General features: G+C 28.4%; 1 protein-coding gene across 1 annotated transcript; it reads right to left on the bottom strand.

Annotated features, from left to right (window-relative positions):
* Nucleotides 1-712: 712 nt before the first annotated feature.
* Nucleotides 713-16,915, bottom strand: parvin (beta-parvin). Its single transcript, XM_075373082.1, has 8 exons — nt 16,770-16,915; nt 13,373-13,462; nt 9,037-9,210; nt 7,954-8,051; nt 4,678-4,836; nt 3,580-3,720; nt 2,931-3,174; nt 713-1,518 (listed from the first exon to the last, which is right to left on the bottom strand). Exons 1-8 carry the CDS (start codon nt 16,885-16,887, stop codon nt 1,442-1,444), a joined length of 1,101 nt encoding a protein of 366 aa, XP_075229197.1. The 5' UTR covers nt 16,888-16,915; the 3' UTR covers nt 713-1,441.
* Between the last annotated feature and the right edge of the window lie 3,532 nt (nt 16,916-20,447).

Raw genomic sequence — 20,447 nt, 5'->3', positions numbered from 1 at the left:
CCCAAAACAGCAACAATGATTTCAATTATCAATTGGGCTCTGATGTATAAGCTTAAAAAATGCAATAATGAATTTTTACACTGACTACTTTGATCAAATGCTTAACATAATTATTATCCCAGACAAGACAGAAATCAAGTTGGAAATCTGATCACTTCATTTATGTGGGTCATGTTTACAAATTTGTTTTCTCATATAATGTACTCTTAAGAAATTCCTTTAAAAACATAATGTAATATATAAATAAAAAAGCACTCTTATTAAAGCAGACATAAGCAATATACTAAATATATAAACAGGACCTTCAGAAAAAAATCAGTATACAGAATGACGTCAACAGAACTTAGGTTGCTTTATATATAGAAATATTAGAAATAAATAAAAACTGTATATTAATAATTCCGAGACAGTAATAATCTAATCTAAATGGGAAATAAAAATGCAGTTAATAAGTTAACTACATTTAATTTAATTATGTAGAGATCATAATAGAAAAAAAAATGCAGTGATGACTCATTTTAGAGTTAAGAAATAAATTACATATTTTCCCTTCTGTTACAGTTAGGTCTTTTTATGGATGTACTTTAACTTGGAATAGGAATATGATGTCAAAGCATTATACACACTTAATGGCTAATTCTGATTTTCCATAACTGAACTAAGTATAGCTGTATATACTTAAATAAATGGGAGTAAATAACTGAAAAGCAAATAAAAATAAATAAAAATTTATTTAACAGTGTTATAGACAATTAAAAACAATAAATGAATAATTAAAAATATATGAATATGAGTAGATCTGATTATTGTAAATAAAATAGTATACAAAAATATAAATACATAAATATTAAAATAGGCAGCTTAGCAGTTATTCGATATATAAATATAGTAACTTGTAAATATTAAACTAATATATTTAAAAATTTTATCAATATAATTGATACATATTGATGTATCAATATATATTAGTGTATATATATATATATAAATACAACAACAAGTATATATACATATATATATGTATATATATATATATATATATATTGTATCAATATATATATACTAGGCATTGAAAACAAATACTATTCAATTTTCTAACAAACCACAGCTTATGAGATAGAACATGAAATGTTCACTTAGATACTTGTAGGCAAGTGGCAATATTGCAAATACAATAATCTGGTGGTAATTTATAAAAAGGCACATTCTACAGCAGTCGAACTAATAAATTACACAAGTAAAATCTTTTTTCAAAAAGCGGTTCTAAATAATCCAATAAAATTAATCTGAACACATTGTGTGAGAAATATAAGATTGTACTATTAAAATAAAAACATTAATTAATGTAGTTAGAAGTAATATATAATATAATGAGATTATATGTATTAGAATTGATTAATAGTTGTAAGTTATATTTCAATTCCTGAAACTGTAAAAAGGATTAACTCATATTCTTATATTTTGTAAAAAGATTATAAAGAACACGTAATGTTGACTTTAGATCCAAGTTGACAATATCTGAAATCACAGTATACATAACAATTTGAAATTAGATTAAATTTAACTAATAAATTTTACATAATAAATAACAATACAAATCTATTACACTGGATAATATATAATCAGAAAAGCTAGCCAAGATTCATTGGAAATGAGGTTTGATTATTTCTCAATATATGAATAAATTAAAACTGTATTAGTTAAGCAAAAAAATTCAATGAATTTCACAAAATTTATTGGTAAACTTGGTTAATTATATTTTAGGAGATCGGGAAGCTTATTTGATAAAAATATCTTAATCAGCAGCATATTTGAGTTTTGCGCATCCTTTGGATAATCCCAGAGATAGAGCTGCCCTCCCACAAAGTTCTAATAAAAAGCACCTGGCTCATCAGCTATTAGGTGGTGCCATGCTGACACCATAATATTAAGTCAGGATGATGACAAATGTAATTTCCAAGGTAATTTTATAAATGGAGAAAGCATAAGGAAAGGTATCAACACAATTTAAAAAAAAAAAATTGAATGGATGAACAACCAAATAAGTTATTAATACCTGAAAACTATTAGCAACAAAATGCCTCACTACATGATGTATAAAAAAACTAATCTTTCAGAAAAGCTGCAGAAAAAATTGAGATAAAAATACAAAGCAAATTTTTAAATTATGACAAACAGCAAATGGAAATAACAGTATGAAGTTGTAAATCCACCCTATAGTGATTATTTTTTGCTGTAGAAATGTTCTCTACACAGAGGTTGGATTTTATTGCCATGAATTCACTGATGCCAAATTCTTCACATTTTCTCCCAACTTTCATTGAATGAATTTGAAAAATAAATTTTAGATAAAAAGGTTTTGTTGAAGAATATTGAAAAAAGATTGGTTAATTTTTTCCACCAAAACTTTATATCAGAAGTTTTTCGTACTTTTCAATTTTCTATATTTTAAAAAAATGACTACTTTCCTGCACAAAATTTATAAATAATACAAAATAAGTTAATAGACAATAAACATGCATGTACGCGTGTGCACACACACACACACACACACATCCACATATATAAAACTTTTACAGGGCATATATTAGCAAGTTGTTAGTCAAGCTGTAGTCATCCCACATACAACAGACCACTGCATTGCTTTGAATGGTTTTTATCTTTTCATGTTTTCTATGACTGCTTTCAATAGTAATAATGATCCACTGTTATCTTAACTTCTGATGTGTATGATTTCTTCTAGAATTCATTAAATTCTCATGATAAAATAAACTCATGATATGTATAAACTGTATGTATTCCTCATGATAGGTATAAACTGTACAGTTTCATTAAAGTATTTAGTAGATAATTATAAACTACACAAATACATTCATACAAACTAAAATTCATTTAATACAAATTAGATTAAGTGATAATTATAATATTACCTTCTGGTCGTGCCTTGGGTTTTGCAAGACCAGTATCCTGCATTAATTCAAATGAAAAGTTAACATTGTGAACTTTTTGTTCAAAGTCATGAGGAGTAAGATGAAATGCATATAATGGAACAAAAAAACCTTCTAATAGACCCATCAATAACACAAGGTATACACCATCATGAAATTGTGTATCAAGGTCATTAACATCTAAATTCACCTTGTTTAAATGTTTATTAACAAATGTTACCAGCGACTGCAACAAAAACATAAATAGACAATGTTAAAATAATTAAAAAACTGTACATATAATTAAGAGCTTATATTAATAGCTAACAGAAAATAAGATCCTCTATGCTTAATTATGATATTTCTTAGTTATAATTAATTGAACAACAGAATTCCAATAATTTTAAACCCAAAATGTTTTGTTAGACTAGACTTGTAAATAAAATATGAAAAAATGGGTTAATAATAGCATTTTATCTAATTTACAACGGATCGTAATATTAATCAATTCCATATTAATAAAATCAGTTAAAACAGTTTCAAGAGCATTGAGAATTAGTTCTTAAATCACTATTGGTGATTTTATTTACTTCTTTAGTTATCTTTTAAAGAAGGGAGTGATTAAAAAGAGAAATACAACAGTTTTACACACCTTTTTAACAACTTGTAATTTTTCTGGGGCATGATCCAGTAGAGTATCAAACGCGTCACGTTCACAACGCATACCTAAATCATCATAATGTGATGTAATTTCTTCTGGTACAGTTCGATGCATCAGAGAGCCATCTCTTTTCTAAAAAAGAAAAAAAAAATAATTACAACTACTTCATAAGGAACATTTTTTTTTTTCATTAAAAGAATTCATAATTCATCTGCTTTTATAAATCTTATTGGATGTCAGGTTGCTAAACTCTTCCACAATGTATACTGTCTTTAGAGTTGGAAACATGTTGCAACTAAATAACATAAAAAAAATCACAATATATACACCAAATCACATTCTGATAAATCATTACATACATATATATTAAAAGCAAAATAACTAAAAAATAAATGAACAAAAATAGAAACTATAGAATTTAAGGCAAAAGAAACCTTCAATTTGTCAGAAAAAACTATGGAGTTAGAAGCAATAGTCACTCATGATATTTTTCTTTGCTTTACTGTGAGATGCAAGTAGTTCAAATGGCCTATTCAAATCAAATTGCACTTAACTTTGGTATGATCCTGCTATACACATGTAGTTCTGTTCCACCATACCACCATACATACTATACCATATAGGTCTGTAGTGACAGACCTATAACTACGTGTATTATGGTGTATAGTGATACACAACAATACACGTAGTTCTGCTTTACTTCATATTAAACATTTCACTAGTAGTTTTTACTGGAATATGGATAAAAATTAAAGATATGCAAGTATTGCTCCTTCATTATTATGGGGATTTTATTGAAAAGTAAACAAAACATTGATACTGTAATTAGCATTTGAATACTTATACTACAGATAGACGTTAATGATTCCACATGTACAGTTAGGATTCAGGAAACATTTCATTAAAAGTAGCTGTAACATGATATTTCTGACAACTTTAATAATCTGTGCATATTCAGGTTAAATATTAAACCGATGCAACAAAATAATAATCTTTCTTTGTAGATTTCCTTAATGATTAATCGATATTGGAATTATATATTTATATTTAATTTTTAAAAAAAATTAACTGATAAAAAATTGTACAAACCTGAACAATAACAACATTAACAGACACATTTTCTGGTAACCGAACAGGAGCTCGAAAATGTCTAGCCAATGCAACTAATAAATGAAGAATTGACACGATACTCTTGGAATGAATACTTTCCACGCTCCACTTCATTTGATTTGATGGTTGTTTCAATACCTAAAAAAAAAAATAAATAAAAAATAGAGGGTACAAGAAATAAAATAAATAAAGGACATATTAGCTTTAATCCTGAGAGTGACAGTATAACAACAACATGACGGTGAATTTTGAAGTACTTTTTTAAGATGGCAAGTACATAGCTTCTTTTCTTTGTCTGTTTAATCTTTATTTACCACATTAAATTATAAATAAATACTATTAGAATATTATAATCTAATTTATTACTAAGGTGATTGACTTATAAAAAATCTTTAATTACATCCTAATTACTTCTTATTTAAGCAAACTAAATTGTTTGCTTATATATATGAAAGCATATATGCACATGTATTTAAGCATTCTACCTGCCTTTATAATGATCTCATTAAACTTTTCTTTTTTTTTTAATCTCTAGGAACACCGTTAGGTACTGCTTCCGAGGATGAGATGAATTATTTGTAGCGTGTATGAAAATGCCATGCCTGACCAGGATTCGAACCTGGAACCTTTGGATGAAAGACCAAGGCGCTACCACTCGACCTCATTAATTTAATGTAACTTTTTCCAAAGTAGGAGGCTGAATAAATCTCTTTTTACGAAAAGACTTTTTGATTTTTTCAGAAAGAATGGTTTTTTGACATTCTCTTACAGAGTTATGTTTTTAAAAAATTATCAGTTAATAATGGATACTGCTTTGGACTAATTTAAAAAAAAAATTAAGTCTATTTATACTTAAAACCACCAGCTTACACCATAATTGGTATACACAGAAATGTTGTATGGTACAAATAAACATATTTGGCTTTGGAAATGCTGAACCCTTAAATATTACAGTAAACTGAGGTTTTTTATCATTTTTCAAAAGCTGTAATTTTTTAATTATAACACACTGAAAGCAAAGATTATATTTATGAAAATGAGTAAATTTTTCTTTTTAATAGGTGTAATATTTTTTGTTGTACATAATACAAAAAATCTATATCCTACAACAGACCTGGTTTGACTAAAAAAAATATTTGTTACATTCAGAGATAACGACAATAAAATTCTATTAATAAGTCAAAAAATTACAGTTATTCATATAGTAAATAGTAAAATTTATTTTCAAGTGTGAATTTCTTCCATACTAAGCACAGAATGAATTAATACGGCGAATTTTTTGCAAATACCAAACTTGTATATAAAGGCATGCTACATTAACGTAGTTGATGTGAGTAGTACTCTAGGGTAAAAAATGTGAAACAAAGTATAGACAGCAATGTGCAAGAGACTAAATGTGAAGTATAATGTTCATCATTTATCTTCAGTGTGACTGAATATGAAGCTGTGAATAGCTCAGAATAAGCCCTCATCAGAAAATGTTCTACTATGGGCTATGCTTGCAGGTAGTTTGAAATGAGTTACCTGAACATTTATAGTAACAATTTAGAGAAAAGACTTTCTGCAGTCTCATTGGAAAACAACCTTTTTTTCAGATCTATGTGTATATAAAGTTTTTGTTTATTCTGGTCTATAGAAAGGGTCAATAAGTTTCCAGAATTAGTTTATTTTCTAAAACTGCATATATGAAAAAGTTTTAGAGTACATTTCCTTTAATAGCTACATACTTCTGCCAGTCTATAAACTTATTGGAAATATTCCTGGTATCCATTTTGAGATATCGTCCTTGGCTACTTTGTCACATTGGCCATTACGTTACTTTTCCCTTGTTTTTTCAAGCAAGTTTGAGTATTTTTCAAACAAAGAAACAAGTAAAAATCAGCTGCCTAGTCGAGAGAGTATGGTGGAATTGTTACAATCTGTTGTGCCAGGTACTCTTTGACAGGCATGGATCGATGACCTAGTGCAATGTCATGAAAAAAAATTTGATTCTTTTTCTCATTTTTCATTACTCTTGCTTGTTACCCATAACAAAAAGAATATCAATGTTCATCATTTGTGATGAACAATACCTTGTGAATCAAATTAAAATTCCAACATAACTTTTCTTTCTGACTCAAACAAGATTTTTGTGACTGCACAGATAATGCTTATTTTCACCCTCATGAGGGGGATTTTATTTGTGGCATGTAAAAAAAAAAAACACGTCTAATTTCCTGTTATAATCTTACTTAGAAAACTTTGATTTTGACCAGCCATAATGATGAGATCTCCTGTCAGTGCTTCTCATGACACTGGCATGTCAAGAAACTGTCACGAGTTTCTTTCTGATCTGCACACATTTTTTGGAACAGTTTGTTGAAAAATGCAATACATGTTCAGATCATTATAGAAAATACTGTGAACATTTTCAACAAGCTTGATTTTTTCCTCATTTGTTAAGGAAGATGCACGCTTATTACATATGTCATCCTCAGGACTAACACAACCATCTTTCACTAAAACACTTATGCCAATCATAAATTTTCTTTATTGCTGATTCTCCAATTGGTTTTTCAAGTAGAGTTAATGTTTATGAGGTGATTTTTTAAGCTAAACCTAAAACCTTATATCTTTGCATTGTTCAGTTACTGACATTCATGTGACATACGTAATACAAAACAAACAGCTTTAGTATTGTTGTACGAGAAATATAAAACATGTTATGCAGTTATACGTTACATCATAGATGCTGCCAAAATAAAAGCCAAAAAATTTCTTATTTAAAGTAAAACTGGCATGTTTTCTTTGGTTACTAATTACGGATCTATTTTCTACTAATTTATTTTTGTTGAATTGTGGGTTATATTAGAACTGTATTATTTAAAAAATTTTTTTGATTCATTAGCTATGAGTAATTATATATACTAATTAATAATTTTTAATAACAATTCACAATAGTAAATAAGAGAAATAGTAATTAACACAGTAATAATAATAATTTAAAACCATTATTACATATAACAATGTCAAAATAACGACGTTAAACTATAATTCAAAACAACATTAATACAAATCTAATTATAAATAATTCACAATAAGAAATAATCAATCAGCATCAACACTTATAAATACTAAATTAACTGGACAGTAATTAATGCTATTTATTAAATACACAATACAAAATCGTTTATATTGAACTAATTAGATAATTAAAAAATCAACTCATTATTTATTTTACAATAATTTTTATTCAATTTATGGTTTTAAACTCACTCTGTTTGCCTCCTCTAATACTATCCTTAGTTTTTGTTTTTGACCCTCTTCAGACTGCGTCACTTCCGGAACATCCATTTTTCTGTTAGTCAATTTCTCTGGAAACAAAAAAAAATTTTTAATTAATGACTATATACGCTAGTATGTGCTTTCGAGCATGGATCACGAAGCCTGGTTCTTAAGGTGTTAGTTTTGTATAAACAATGGTTAAGAAAAAGTTATTGAAATCCTAATGGCCCTCAGCATACATCCAGTGAGTACTTAGCCAAATCCCACAGAACACTACTGTGATTAACACAATAATAATAATACTAATAGGATAGAAAAAAATACATTTTTTCAGATTCACTTAATACTATGAAAAATGGATTAATATTATCTATACTGAGTTTCTAATGGTTATAAATAACCCAATGCGAGACACAAATCATTCACAAAAACCAGGCAATCCATAAAATTTTAAAGGTTAAAAGGGATAGTATTAAAGTGGTGGCTTTTATCAAAACAATGGAATATATTTCTACCTATAAGCAAGCAATGCCATCTGAAATATAATTTACATTCAACCATATACGTGAAATCTTCACTACATAACTAATGACATAATGAAGTAACAGGTTTAGAGAAAGCATAACCGACTATTGTAGCTCAGATGGTTTACACACATCATAGCCATACGAAAATCTATAAAAGTGTAATAAACTCCTCTTCTATAACGTGTTATAAAAGAAAAAAAATAAATCAGTTAGGGATATAAAAGTACAACAATCTGATCTACACATCATTGTGCAATCGATAAAAACAAACCTAGGTATACACAACACATTATCGCATATTGCTGAGTTAGGATTAGATGACAAATCTATGTAGTCTTTTACCTTTTTAAAAGTATGAACATAACTAAAATGCTTAAATTTCATTTGAGTGATAATATACAACCTACAAACCAATTTAGGCTTAAGAAATTAAATTAATGTACTTCTGTAAAAACTGAAAGTACGAAGTATAAACTGTAAGAGAACATAAATTAATAGCAATAAAAAAAAGAAAAATAGATAAATTAACTATACATACAAAACTAACCGAGTAGTTTTTGTAAAACTTGACCATCATAAAGATCCTCTTCTAAATTTTTAACGATAATTCTTTGATCGGCCAATTCATCATTAATCCATTCAATAATAACAGCCATCAATTCACGAAGTTTTGGATCATCATATGAGCGCGGTTCTATCATAGATCGTTCTTCATTTTCCTCTATAAAAATAAAATAAGAAAAATGGTAAAAATAAGTTGAAATTAAGATAAAAATAGTACTGAATACATCTGTCATTTACCACAGAGCTAAGACAGCAATAACAGTAAATTAATGCAAAGATGCATAGTAGAAATTGTTTGCTATGTTTTTGTTCATCACTATCAGTGATAAAAAGTTTCTTAACCAAAGAACAATAGTCCCAGTTGCTAAAGATGGCTGTACAAATGAAGGAAAATGTTCTGAAGTTATTAAAAATCCTGTATTCATAAAATCCGGTAACAGACATAACACATAATTCAATAAATGTTATTATTAATATTGTTACTTTATAGGCAAAGCAAACATAACTCCAAGGGTTAACAAAAAAGGCACAGTAAGTACTACTTAAAATTTTCTTACATAGTATAAAAATACATGGAATGCAGCTTGTGTTCACTAAGCGTTGAAAACATACTGTCCAGATGGTGGTTGTTATCATTTGCAATAAATATTTATAGTTAATCTCTGAAGTTTAACATCAGTCACAGTAGGTCACTTCTGGGGAAGTGAATTATTTCATCACCCAACTCCTCTCGGGGCATGGGGACTTTGGTTCCTATCTGTTCCGCTTCAGAAGATGAGCCACACCAACATGCATCTACTGTCAAGAGTAGGATTACCCCGGAACACATAATTTTTTACTGTAGACAATGGGAAGGAGTCAGGAGACTCCTGTAACTATTATGGATTACCCCTTATAACTTAGTAAATTACATGCTCCAGGGAGGATGGCAATGGGCAGAGGTTGCATCACTGGCCTCCCGCATCTTGACTATAAAAGTGAGAGGCAGAACAATGGAGAGGAGACTGACGGGTAAAACATCTGACTGTAAGACAACCATCAAGTCTGCCAGGTACTCGGAGAAGGAAATTTGTAAATATGTAGATTAACTTGTAAATACTGACTTCGTCCATGTGTATTTTATAATTTTGTATATTAATTCCCATTACATATCTTCTTGTGTCTTGTAATTTGTTGTATGTTTATTGGAATTACTATTGTCTGTATTGTGTATAGAAATGTACTATCGAATTTTGGTGAAATTAAGTTAACTACATAATATGTATCGTGTCTATGAACTAATGTTTAAACTGGGAACAAGGACCCTTATACTTTGATATGAAATGTATATATTGTGCCATACCTTGTTGGGCACGTTCTATCATGTTACTTGTATTATTATTATGTTTATTGTAAGATTGGGTAATATATACATGTATGCGTTCTTCGATTTGTTGTAGTTTTAACAATCCTATCCACTTTGTTACTGATGTTTTATATAATTCCTTTTAGTCATAAGATTATTGGAATTTGTTGCTGTATATATTATACATAAATGATGTGCTGTTGCATCTTGACGAGATGAAGCTCACCGTCAGAAATCCTTCATGGGTAGGTGCAAATGTATGAATCAGGGACGAGGGCTCCTACAATTTATTCTTTGTAATGAAGATGTTATGCATTGTATTATACCTTGTTTATTGATTTTTTATCATGTATTGTTATGTTTCTTATAAGTTGTATTGTGCTTGTTGGCGAGTAATTAGAATTTGCTGTCTGGGCTGGTCTAGGTACCTAGTTTGTTTATTAATATTGCTGATGTATTATTATTATTATTATTTGTATCATCATTACGTTGTACTGTTATTATATTGTTTTATTGTGCTACATATGTTGGTGTACACCATTTACGTGTTATAGTATGACCTACTTAATAATAGAGCTGTATTATTGTAAATATGTATTTTTTTTTTGTCTTCAGTCATTTGACTGGTTTGATGCAGCTCTCCAAGATTCCCTATCTAGTGCTAGTCGTTTCATTTCAGTATACCCCCTACATCCTACATCCCTAACAATTTGTTTTACATATTCCAAACGTGGCCTGCCTACACAATTTTTTCCTTCTACCTGTCCTTCCAATATTAAAGCGACTATTCCAGGATGCCTTAGTATGTGGCCTATAAGTCTGTTTCTTCTTTTAACTATATTTTTCAAATGTTTCTTTCTTCATCTATTTGCCGCAATACCTCTTCATTTGTCACTTTATCCACCCATCTGATTTTTAACATTCTCCTATAGCACCACATTTCAAAGGCTTCTATTCTTTTCTTCTCAGATACTCCGATTGTCCAAGCTTCACTTCCATATAAAGCGACACTCCAAACATATACTTTCAAAAATTTTTTCCTGACATTTAAATTAATTTTTGATGTAAACAAATTATATTTCTGACTGAAGGCTCGTTTCGCTTGTGCTATTCAGCATTTTGTATCACTCCTGCTTCGTTCATCTTGTATAGTAAATATGTATAACAAATTTAATGTATTTAATAATTGTATTTCATCCAATTTGTAATGTTAAGTGACTTGGTTGTATGTATACTGAACTGTGTTGGTAAATAAATCTAGCTACACATATAAGTGAGGTGCTATACCTTATCTCACTGAAGAGCAATGACATATATCTTCGACTGACTGAAGCTAATAAATCTATACTGTGTGGATGTCAAACTCCACTAATCTGAATTTGAAAAAAAAAATTTCGGGGGAACTGGCGAAAAAGATTCTGTCACCAGGGGTTCGAATCATGGACACGTACAGGGCCAGGGAGGCAGCCTCTGGGTGCAGCTGAGGGTGTTCCGGTCCAGCAGATATCTGGATCAGGATATTCTGATGACCTTCAAGGTTTGTGAGGTGGGTGTGCGATTCAGGGGGAATATGCGAAGGATGCATACCCGGATCCAGACTAACTGATAGGGAAGGGAAGGGAAGGGTAGCCCTCTTGGTGGACAGTCATCATGGCAATCAGCAGGGATGTCGTGATGTCTCAGTGACCCATGAGGGACCCCCTCGGGAGATCAGCTTCAAGCTGCACTACGGGGGGGGGGAAATGATTTCTTCAGCCACGTCACTTGGGACCGACCAAAGTAACATCTTCTAGGCAGTTACCGGCTGCTCTCAAGTGGTAAAAAAAAAGGTCATTTCTGGCAGTACTGGCGCAATTTCTTAGTAAATAGTCAAGCTGATGTTTGTAGACCTACAGGTTTTAGAAGGCTTTAAAAAAAGACAATAATTTAATGTATAAATGTCGAGGCCACTTGATGTCACCATATAGTGAGATCAAGTGCTATGGAACCATTTCCCAAAACTTCCATCGACTCTTTCACTGTCTTAGTGGTTTTTCCATCAGTGAAACCACAATCTAAAATTTCCAAGCATCTCCATATATACCAGAAGCTACTGTAACTGTTTGGCCTTCCTCCTAATAAAAATAAGTATCATTAAAAAAAATCTCCATCATATCACACAGTGACATACTGGATGTGGAAAACTATTTATTGAAGATGTTGAGGACTGTTTTCTAACAAGGTTGAAAATCCTGTTTATAACATAGTTGGATAAATGAAAGTGAGAGTGGTTAATAAATAGAGAAAAGTGTTTACAAAACATTTTGAAGGATATACTCATGTCGTGTGATTTTCCTATGTACATTCATTAAATTCCTAAACAGCTACAACTTTGAATAGATGGAACATTGGATTTAAGTAAAGATGTTTTCAATTAACACCTTTAATTTTAATACTTGCATATTTCATAATTTTCTCCTAACAGTTCAATTATGCTACCCTCAAATCAGAAGCAAGTTTATAAGCTGAACATAAGTGATACAGAAAAGTGGACTATATCAATTTGAATAATTTATGGTGTTTGAAATATCTAATATCTTCCATATGGATTCTGTTTTAAAGCCAAATCATAACGATGCAATTTTTAAGTAAAAAAATCAGCATTATTAGTGGGTATAAAAAACTTGCTGTATTGTAGATTCATTTTCTCTAGAAACACTTCAATAATGCACAGTTCACTCTCCTATTCAAACTATGATGGTAACTGAAAACACTAAGGCGTAGTTTTTTAAAACTTCATTAGACTAGCATTGGACCATAACTGAATGAAATCTGGAAAGTTTTACTGCCTCACTTGATGTACAAAAGCATTTAAGTTATCAATGTTTCTTAAACATTATTAAGAGAAATCAGTTGACATAGATTTGATTAAGAAAGCCCACAAAGTATCATCAAAATAAACATTAATACTGCATTAAAAATCAAAATTAATTACCAAGAGCATATTCTTCAGGAGGAAGATCAGGAGCTGTAGGGCTTCCAGGTGAATCGATAGCATATTTACCTTCCTCTTGAACCTCTTGAACTATAACACATAGATTTATAAAATTAGTTCATTTACTTTGATAAATCAAATTGATAAATATGTAAGTGAAAAATATTGTAGTGTTCTTAATTGCCACTCAAGAAATACTTTCTATGCAGTGAAATCATACAAATAATTAAAAAAAAAAATAAATAAATAAACAGCTATTCATAGGTATAAATTAAATTTTTTTATATAAGTGAAACAACAAGATAAAAATAAGTCTTAAGCAAGTATGAATATGTATAAATGTACATTAATGATAGAAACATTAATTAGGAATCCTTTTTTTTTAACACACTAGTATGATTTTTTCAACACTGAACATTTTTAAAATTTTTAATTAAAAAATGCAAAATTAAGCTTTTGTAGAAACAATTATAAGTTATACAAAATCTTATAAAATGATTAAATACTAAAAAATGAGCAAAAAACTTAATTAAAATAAAAACAACCCCTGGTGATCTTTTATTTTATTTTTTTTACCAAAGACAATAATAATTAACCTTAAATATACAATTAATTTCTTATTTGATTACAATTATTGAAATCAAATATAATATATTTCTAAAATAAAATTTTATTCTGACTGATACATAATAAAACATTACACAGATCACATAAGCTGTGGGTAGATTCTACTCCATGGTTAAAAAAGGGTCTTATTGGTTATAAGAGTACCACTTCTGTTGTGACTAAATTTTTTTCTTAATGAAGCTGATACGTCATGAATTTGCAGGATTAGAATGTGTATTTTTAAAAATAAAAGACAACTTTTTCATTAATAAATTTATTACAAAATACTAAGAATAATAAAACAGATATATGAAAATTATCAAAAAATTAATAAAATTTAAGTTCACTATTTATAAGAAAACCAATTTAATTTGAACTTATGTGAATTACTCTGATGGCTAAAAAATTTTAAGTTCCTAAGAATGTAATTACAATTTTTTTTTAAATTATAATTTTTTAGCTTTGTACTTCTGTTGCTAATTTATACTTTGCATCAAGGTAAAACCTTTTGACAGAGCCACTTCACAATATATAAATAATTAATTATAAATTTAAAAAAAAAACATAAGTGGTTTAAATCAATCGTAATAATAATTTTAAAAAAAATACATGAAATAACAATAGAATGATATCGCAAAAATAATTTTTTTTTTTTGGTAAAATATTTCTAACAGAAAGACAGAAATAGAGGATATTTCAAGGTTTTGAGTTATTACCAGCTCATTTTAACTAATGAATTATTAATACTGCTTCTAGATAACTTGCAAATATTTAACAAAAATTTGGTCAAGCATTCACAGAATCTAAAAATCATCTAGTAGCAATAAATCAGGAGACTCATTTGGGTGTGAAACATGTTTTGTACTAATTGATATGAGAGTTGAATAAAACTATTAAATATAATCATGAAATGCTTACATGTACAAATCATTATTCATGTCAACTATACAGCTTAAAATCACAAAATAGTCATGAAGTTGATATGTTAAGTTTTTATTTATAAATAAAAACAGCAACAAATAGATTTGATTCAACAGCAAATAAACTTAACAACACTTACACATAATTATCTATTTGTTTAGGAACACTTAACTGATTGATATTTTTAATATTAACATTTTCTGCAGAACACTTTTACAGTGTGAAAAGAAGACTTTTTCAATTTTAACAATTAGTTTTAGTTTCTTACTTTATATTTACAAACATTCTAATCAGATTATAGTTTATAATTCTGTGTTTAAGGTAATATTAATACAATTAAATAGCATTTAAAAACATTTCTAAAAGGTATTAATGTGTGCGCACACCCATACACATGGAATTAATATAGTAAGCACTGCTTACTAAACTAAAATTTTGTAATTTTACATATAAAATTAGAGAAAATAAATGAAAGTACAGATTAAAATATCAAATAAAGGGATATTACATGAAACAGAAATACTAATCAATCCAAAATCAGAACTCATGGAATTTTATTTTTATATTGCCATAATATTTTATAATAATAATAATTAACTTAGTCTACTGATGAGGTGTACTTTCTGATTTGATTACAACAGAAAAGTCATTATCTTACTTAAATGGAGTCTTCAGGTGCTGAAAAAGATTTAATTATTTTAATAATCATTGTATGAAAAAAGATGTTTAAAAGTTCTTCATAGCTGGTGAACATCTTCAGTTCTAGGATGACAAATATATTCCTTGTATAATGAAATTTCTGGATTTCACTACGTCTTAGAAAAAGATTTGCTTAAAAAAACAAGAGTAAAGATCTTTAACTCTGAGAATAATTGTACAATAATTTGTATGATAATTATGACTGAACATGTTTTCTGTTTAAGATTTTATCATGGTGAATTATCAAACTAATTCTTAATTAACCACAATAATAATCAAAAAATGACAAAAATAACAATAACCTAAATGCAAGGAAACCAATTCATAATGAAAATGTCTCTAATTATTTATTACAATTTTACTGCAAAAAAAGTATTGTAAAATAATTTAAAAAGGAATTACTGAAAATACCTTTTATTTAAAATTTGTTAGCAAGCAGAAAACATTCTGAATAGAAATACAATGCAATTCTGTGGTATAAAAAAAATAATCATTATAAATATATACTGATAAACACTGAATTGTAATTAGGAATGAGCCTTGCTTACTTTAATGAATAGATAAAGAAAGTGTTAAGTATTTATCTGGAATGTGAATGCTAAATTCTGATTTAATTGTCCAAACACAAAAAAAAAATAAATAAATAAAAGGATTCCTATTGTACTTCTGAAATATGATAATAAGCAAGTAAAGACTTGATTCAGAGGTCAGAACATGAAAACAATACTTACAAACGGGATACGCAATAAAGAAAATGTTAAAAAAAGTGTAATTTTCAAGAGTAAATTAATCAATTTTAAATGATAAAATCAAAAGTAAAGTTTCCTGAAGCGATTTGTTAAAATTAATATAAAAATACAACGATAAACCAATAAAATTAAATTCTAGCAATTTAAAAACCAGGTGTTGACATCTACTCTATAGGTTTGAGGTTACAATAACCTCAAATCTTTATGTAAAACTGTAACAGCATTAAAGAAAACCAGAAAAATCACCAAATATTAATTAATTAAAAAATTTCCCTAAAAATTCTGAGAAGTGATTACAACTTATTTGAAATAAAATTAAACATTACCTTATTTGGTCATGAAAAAATGACTCAGAACTGTTAACATTATACGATTGGATTTCACAAAAAATAACGCCCCAAAACTAAGAGATATAAACGTACCTTCCTTTATCCTCTTTTTTCTACCAAGGGTTCCAATTTTTTCCCAAAACGATTCTTCTTTTTCATCTTTTCTTCCTGCAACGGGAGGTCTGGGCGACTTGGGTCTAGGAGACGCCATTTTTATGAAACTAACTATACAAAGTACATTTTTGATAACCCGTTAATAAAATTGTACTGCCTTTAGTAAGTAATACTTTAATACGTAAGTAAATCTATCTACCCTAAAGAGAGCGCTTATATCGAAATGTGGAAATTATTAAAATTATAATAAAATCTTCAAATTTTGTTATTAATGAAGACAAAAAAAAGAACAAATTAACGTCTTTGTTATTTTTAGGCTATAATTTAGGGGACAACAAAAACATACTTAAAAAAATGTTTTAAAAATATAAATCTTAAAGATAGATATGTTGATGTCTAATTTGTCACAAAAAATCTGTTATTTAATCTTTAATTTGTCAAAAGAAATCTGTTTAAATTCAACAAAACAATTTAGTTTATTAAAATAATTCTTAATTTTATTTCACATAGACAATAGAAAATTAAATAAGTATCAAGATGATCTCTTTTTAATATTTATCTTATTTTTTATAAGAAGAATAGAGTACAAAAAGTACTGTATTAACACTAAAGTAGAAAGTATAATAAAGAACATATTATATTAAAATAATACTTTGAATTAATACTTGAATTTTGTCTGTTAATAGATTAACAACTGATTAAACTGTTTATGTCTGTGCTAATCTGATAATGCAGTTAACGTATTTCTCAAACAGTATAACAAAATTTACAGCTTCTTAAAAATATGGCTTGCATTCAAAAGATTAGGAAATATGCTTCCAAAAGACTTTATGAATTAGTGGTTAGTTTTTTTATCAATGGTATATAAATTAAACTATTCTGTTAACGACTACGTTTTACTGCTCAGTATGATGAAACATTTTAAAATTATTAAATAATGAACTTGATATTAATGAACTTTTAAAAATATTAAAATCTTTTTGTTTAGAAAAAAAAGGCAATTTAAAAGTGAATCATTTAATATAAGAATCATTCATTAATTAAAGATACAAATTACTCTGGAGCTATACTGGTTTATTTAATTAACAGTGTGATATTTTTTTCACTTTTCATCATAATCTCCTGCAACATTAATACACTTGGCCCATCTCTGAATCAGCTTATTTATGCCTGCTGCAAAGAGATCTTTGTCTTAATGTTGGAGCTAATTTAGCACATTTTTTTGATTCGTTATTGCCATTAAACTTCTTATCACATACCACATACAAGAAGAAGGTATTCTTGAGTGTACCAAACAAGTGGAAATCTAATGTCAAGTCAGGTCTATATGGTGGTTTGGGGGGGGGTGAGGTAATTTCCTGATGCAATTTGTTACTGATTTCTCAAATTACCCAAGCTGTGTGAGGTTGGGTGTTATTATGAAGCAGAGTGATTGATACCTTTGCACTGAGATCCAGGGAATTTTTTTTTAACACTCCTTATTTAACTTTGTTGATAACATGTTGTAATAGTAGGAATGGTTTATTCTGTTCACTGATTTTCTAGAAAATTGACAAAAAATGGGCCTTTGCACCCCAAAAGATTGTCATCATGATTTTTCCTTGTGATGGATTGGTTTGAAATTTTTCCTTGACTGGTGAACTGTTGTGCTTCCACTTGATGCTGCATTTTTGTTAATGGATGGATTGACGTCTCATCGCAGGTTAAAATACTGTGCAAAAAAGCATCACCTTTCTGCTGATATTATTTCAGATCTGTACTCATGTGAAGACTTGTATGCGTATGGTGATTAGTCAACTTTCTTGGAACTCATCTTGCACTTGTTTTATGGTGCTTGAACTTGTTGATATAATGTTATCAACTGTACCAGTACTTGATTATAATTTTCAGCTATAATCTGTTAGTCTTCTTGGATAAGAGAGTCTGTACGAGTTTCAAACACGAGTTGATACTTCAGTTGGACATCCAGAATGATGCTTGTCAGTCACTGAAGTTTGACCATCTTAAAATTTATCTACCCACTTGCAGAAATTTTTGCAGTTCATACAAGTTTTTCCATATTGTTTGGTCATACAAAAGTAAATGTTAACTGGTTTTTCACCTTGGGAAAGCAAAAAACAAATCACTGCAAAGTGTTAAACTAATTTTCAAACTTCTAGAGGACTTGCCATTGTAAAATGAGATTTTGAGTTATAAACAAAACAGTTTTACTCAAATAGCTGATCAAAACTCATCAAAGGGTTTTTGAAAGTATCATAATCCTCTTACCATTTGCACCAACAGCTATTTGTGTCTTTAATTATTGGATGACCCTCATATTTAACAGTCTTATTTAATCATAAATTTTTGAAGTGACTGAATTAATTTTGTAATTTAAACTTTTTAACTGTTCCTGTAATCATCTTTAATGACTGGTGTTGTTCTCAATTTGGTGTCAGCTAATGTTATTGCTGATGAATTTTTATTTGGAATATATAGTCAGATACCTAATTATTTAGAATGTGGTTGACAAATATGTGTGACTTGAATCATGTCTTTTCATTTATTATGCCAGTGAGAGTTAATATTTCATTATGTTTAAGTTTCTCAAGTTTTTTTATGTATGTGTAGAATATCAAGCTTATTGCCAGTTTTGGTGGATTTGTGTTAATAAGTTTTCATCAATTGTTGACTCTATATTGTTGTGGAGTATTAATTGTATCTTTGAAGTTGCATCTTGTCTGACCAGTGAAGGATATTTTGTAATGAAACAGTTCAGTTTGTATATTTAAGGAAATTATGGTCGTTTGGCGATTATGTTCTGTTTATAATGACTTATTTTATAGTGTCTGGAGAATGTATTTATATTCATATTTTTTAAATTTGTGAAGTATTTTTTGAGAGTCCTTCGTTTATATATGTTATTTTATTGTAATGCAAATTTTTTGTGTTTACCTTCATTTTTATTTGCGTTTATTATTATATTATTATTTTAGTTTGTGTGTGCTAGGCATTTTATAGTGTTGAGTGTGGATGATACCTCTAAAAGCAGATATTTTTATGTGAAGCCGGGTGGTTTTCAGTATATGAAACTGTGTTTATGTGGATATCATTTTTTTGATGGTGAGGCATAGAAAATTTATTTATGTATTGTAGTTAGGTTCAGCAGTAAAGTTTGATTTATGATGCTTTGTTTATGTATATTAATAGTTTACATCGTCTTGTGTCATTTTTGGTTCAATAAAAATGTACCATCAGCATATCTATGCCATTATATTATTTTATGTTTGTTCTTCCTTTATTTGTAAAATTAGCTCAGTATGTTGCCAATAATTTATACTCTGTTCATGAAAATTTAAAGAGTATAAATTATTGGCTCACTTTTGTCAATGATAAATTATAAAAATTACTCACTTTTGTCAGTGATAATCAAAGAGTTTGTTCATGAAAATTTAAAAACTCTTTGGTTATCATTGACAAAAGTGAGTAATTTAATAATTTTAATTGTTTTCCTTCAAATAGCCATAATTATTACAGCTTTAAACAGCAAATAATATAAATTCAAAGTGGTTTTTAATTTCCTTTATGTTTGAATAAAAATAATTTTAATTATCAAACTTTTTTTTATTAGTTGTTGCTAAAATACCCATTAACCTAAACAATTATAGTTTATTTAAT

The sequence above is a fragment of the Lycorma delicatula genome, chromosome 8, assembly GCF_047948215.1.
Source record: "Lycorma delicatula isolate Av1 chromosome 8, ASM4794821v1, whole genome shotgun sequence".
Taxonomy (NCBI): domain Eukaryota; kingdom Metazoa; phylum Arthropoda; class Insecta; order Hemiptera; family Fulgoridae; genus Lycorma; species Lycorma delicatula.
The sequence above is the reverse complement of the archived record's forward strand: the minus strand, read 5'-3'. Positions and strand labels throughout refer to the sequence as shown.

Excerpts from the sequence above, each read along its gene's own strand:
- parvin (XM_075373082.1), bottom strand. The coding sequence starts at position 16,887 with ATGGCGTCTCCTAGACCCAAGTCGCCCAGACCTCCCGTTGCAGGAAGA. Across the intron at positions 9,211-13,372 it reads TCCTGAAGAATATGCTCTTG|AGGAAAATGAAGAACGATCT; the intron begins GTAATTAATTTT and ends TTATTTTTATAG. Across the intron at positions 3,175-3,579 it reads AATTACAAGTTGTTAAAAAG|TCGCTGGTAACATTTGTTAA; the intron begins GTGTGTAAAACT and ends TTTTTGTTGCAG.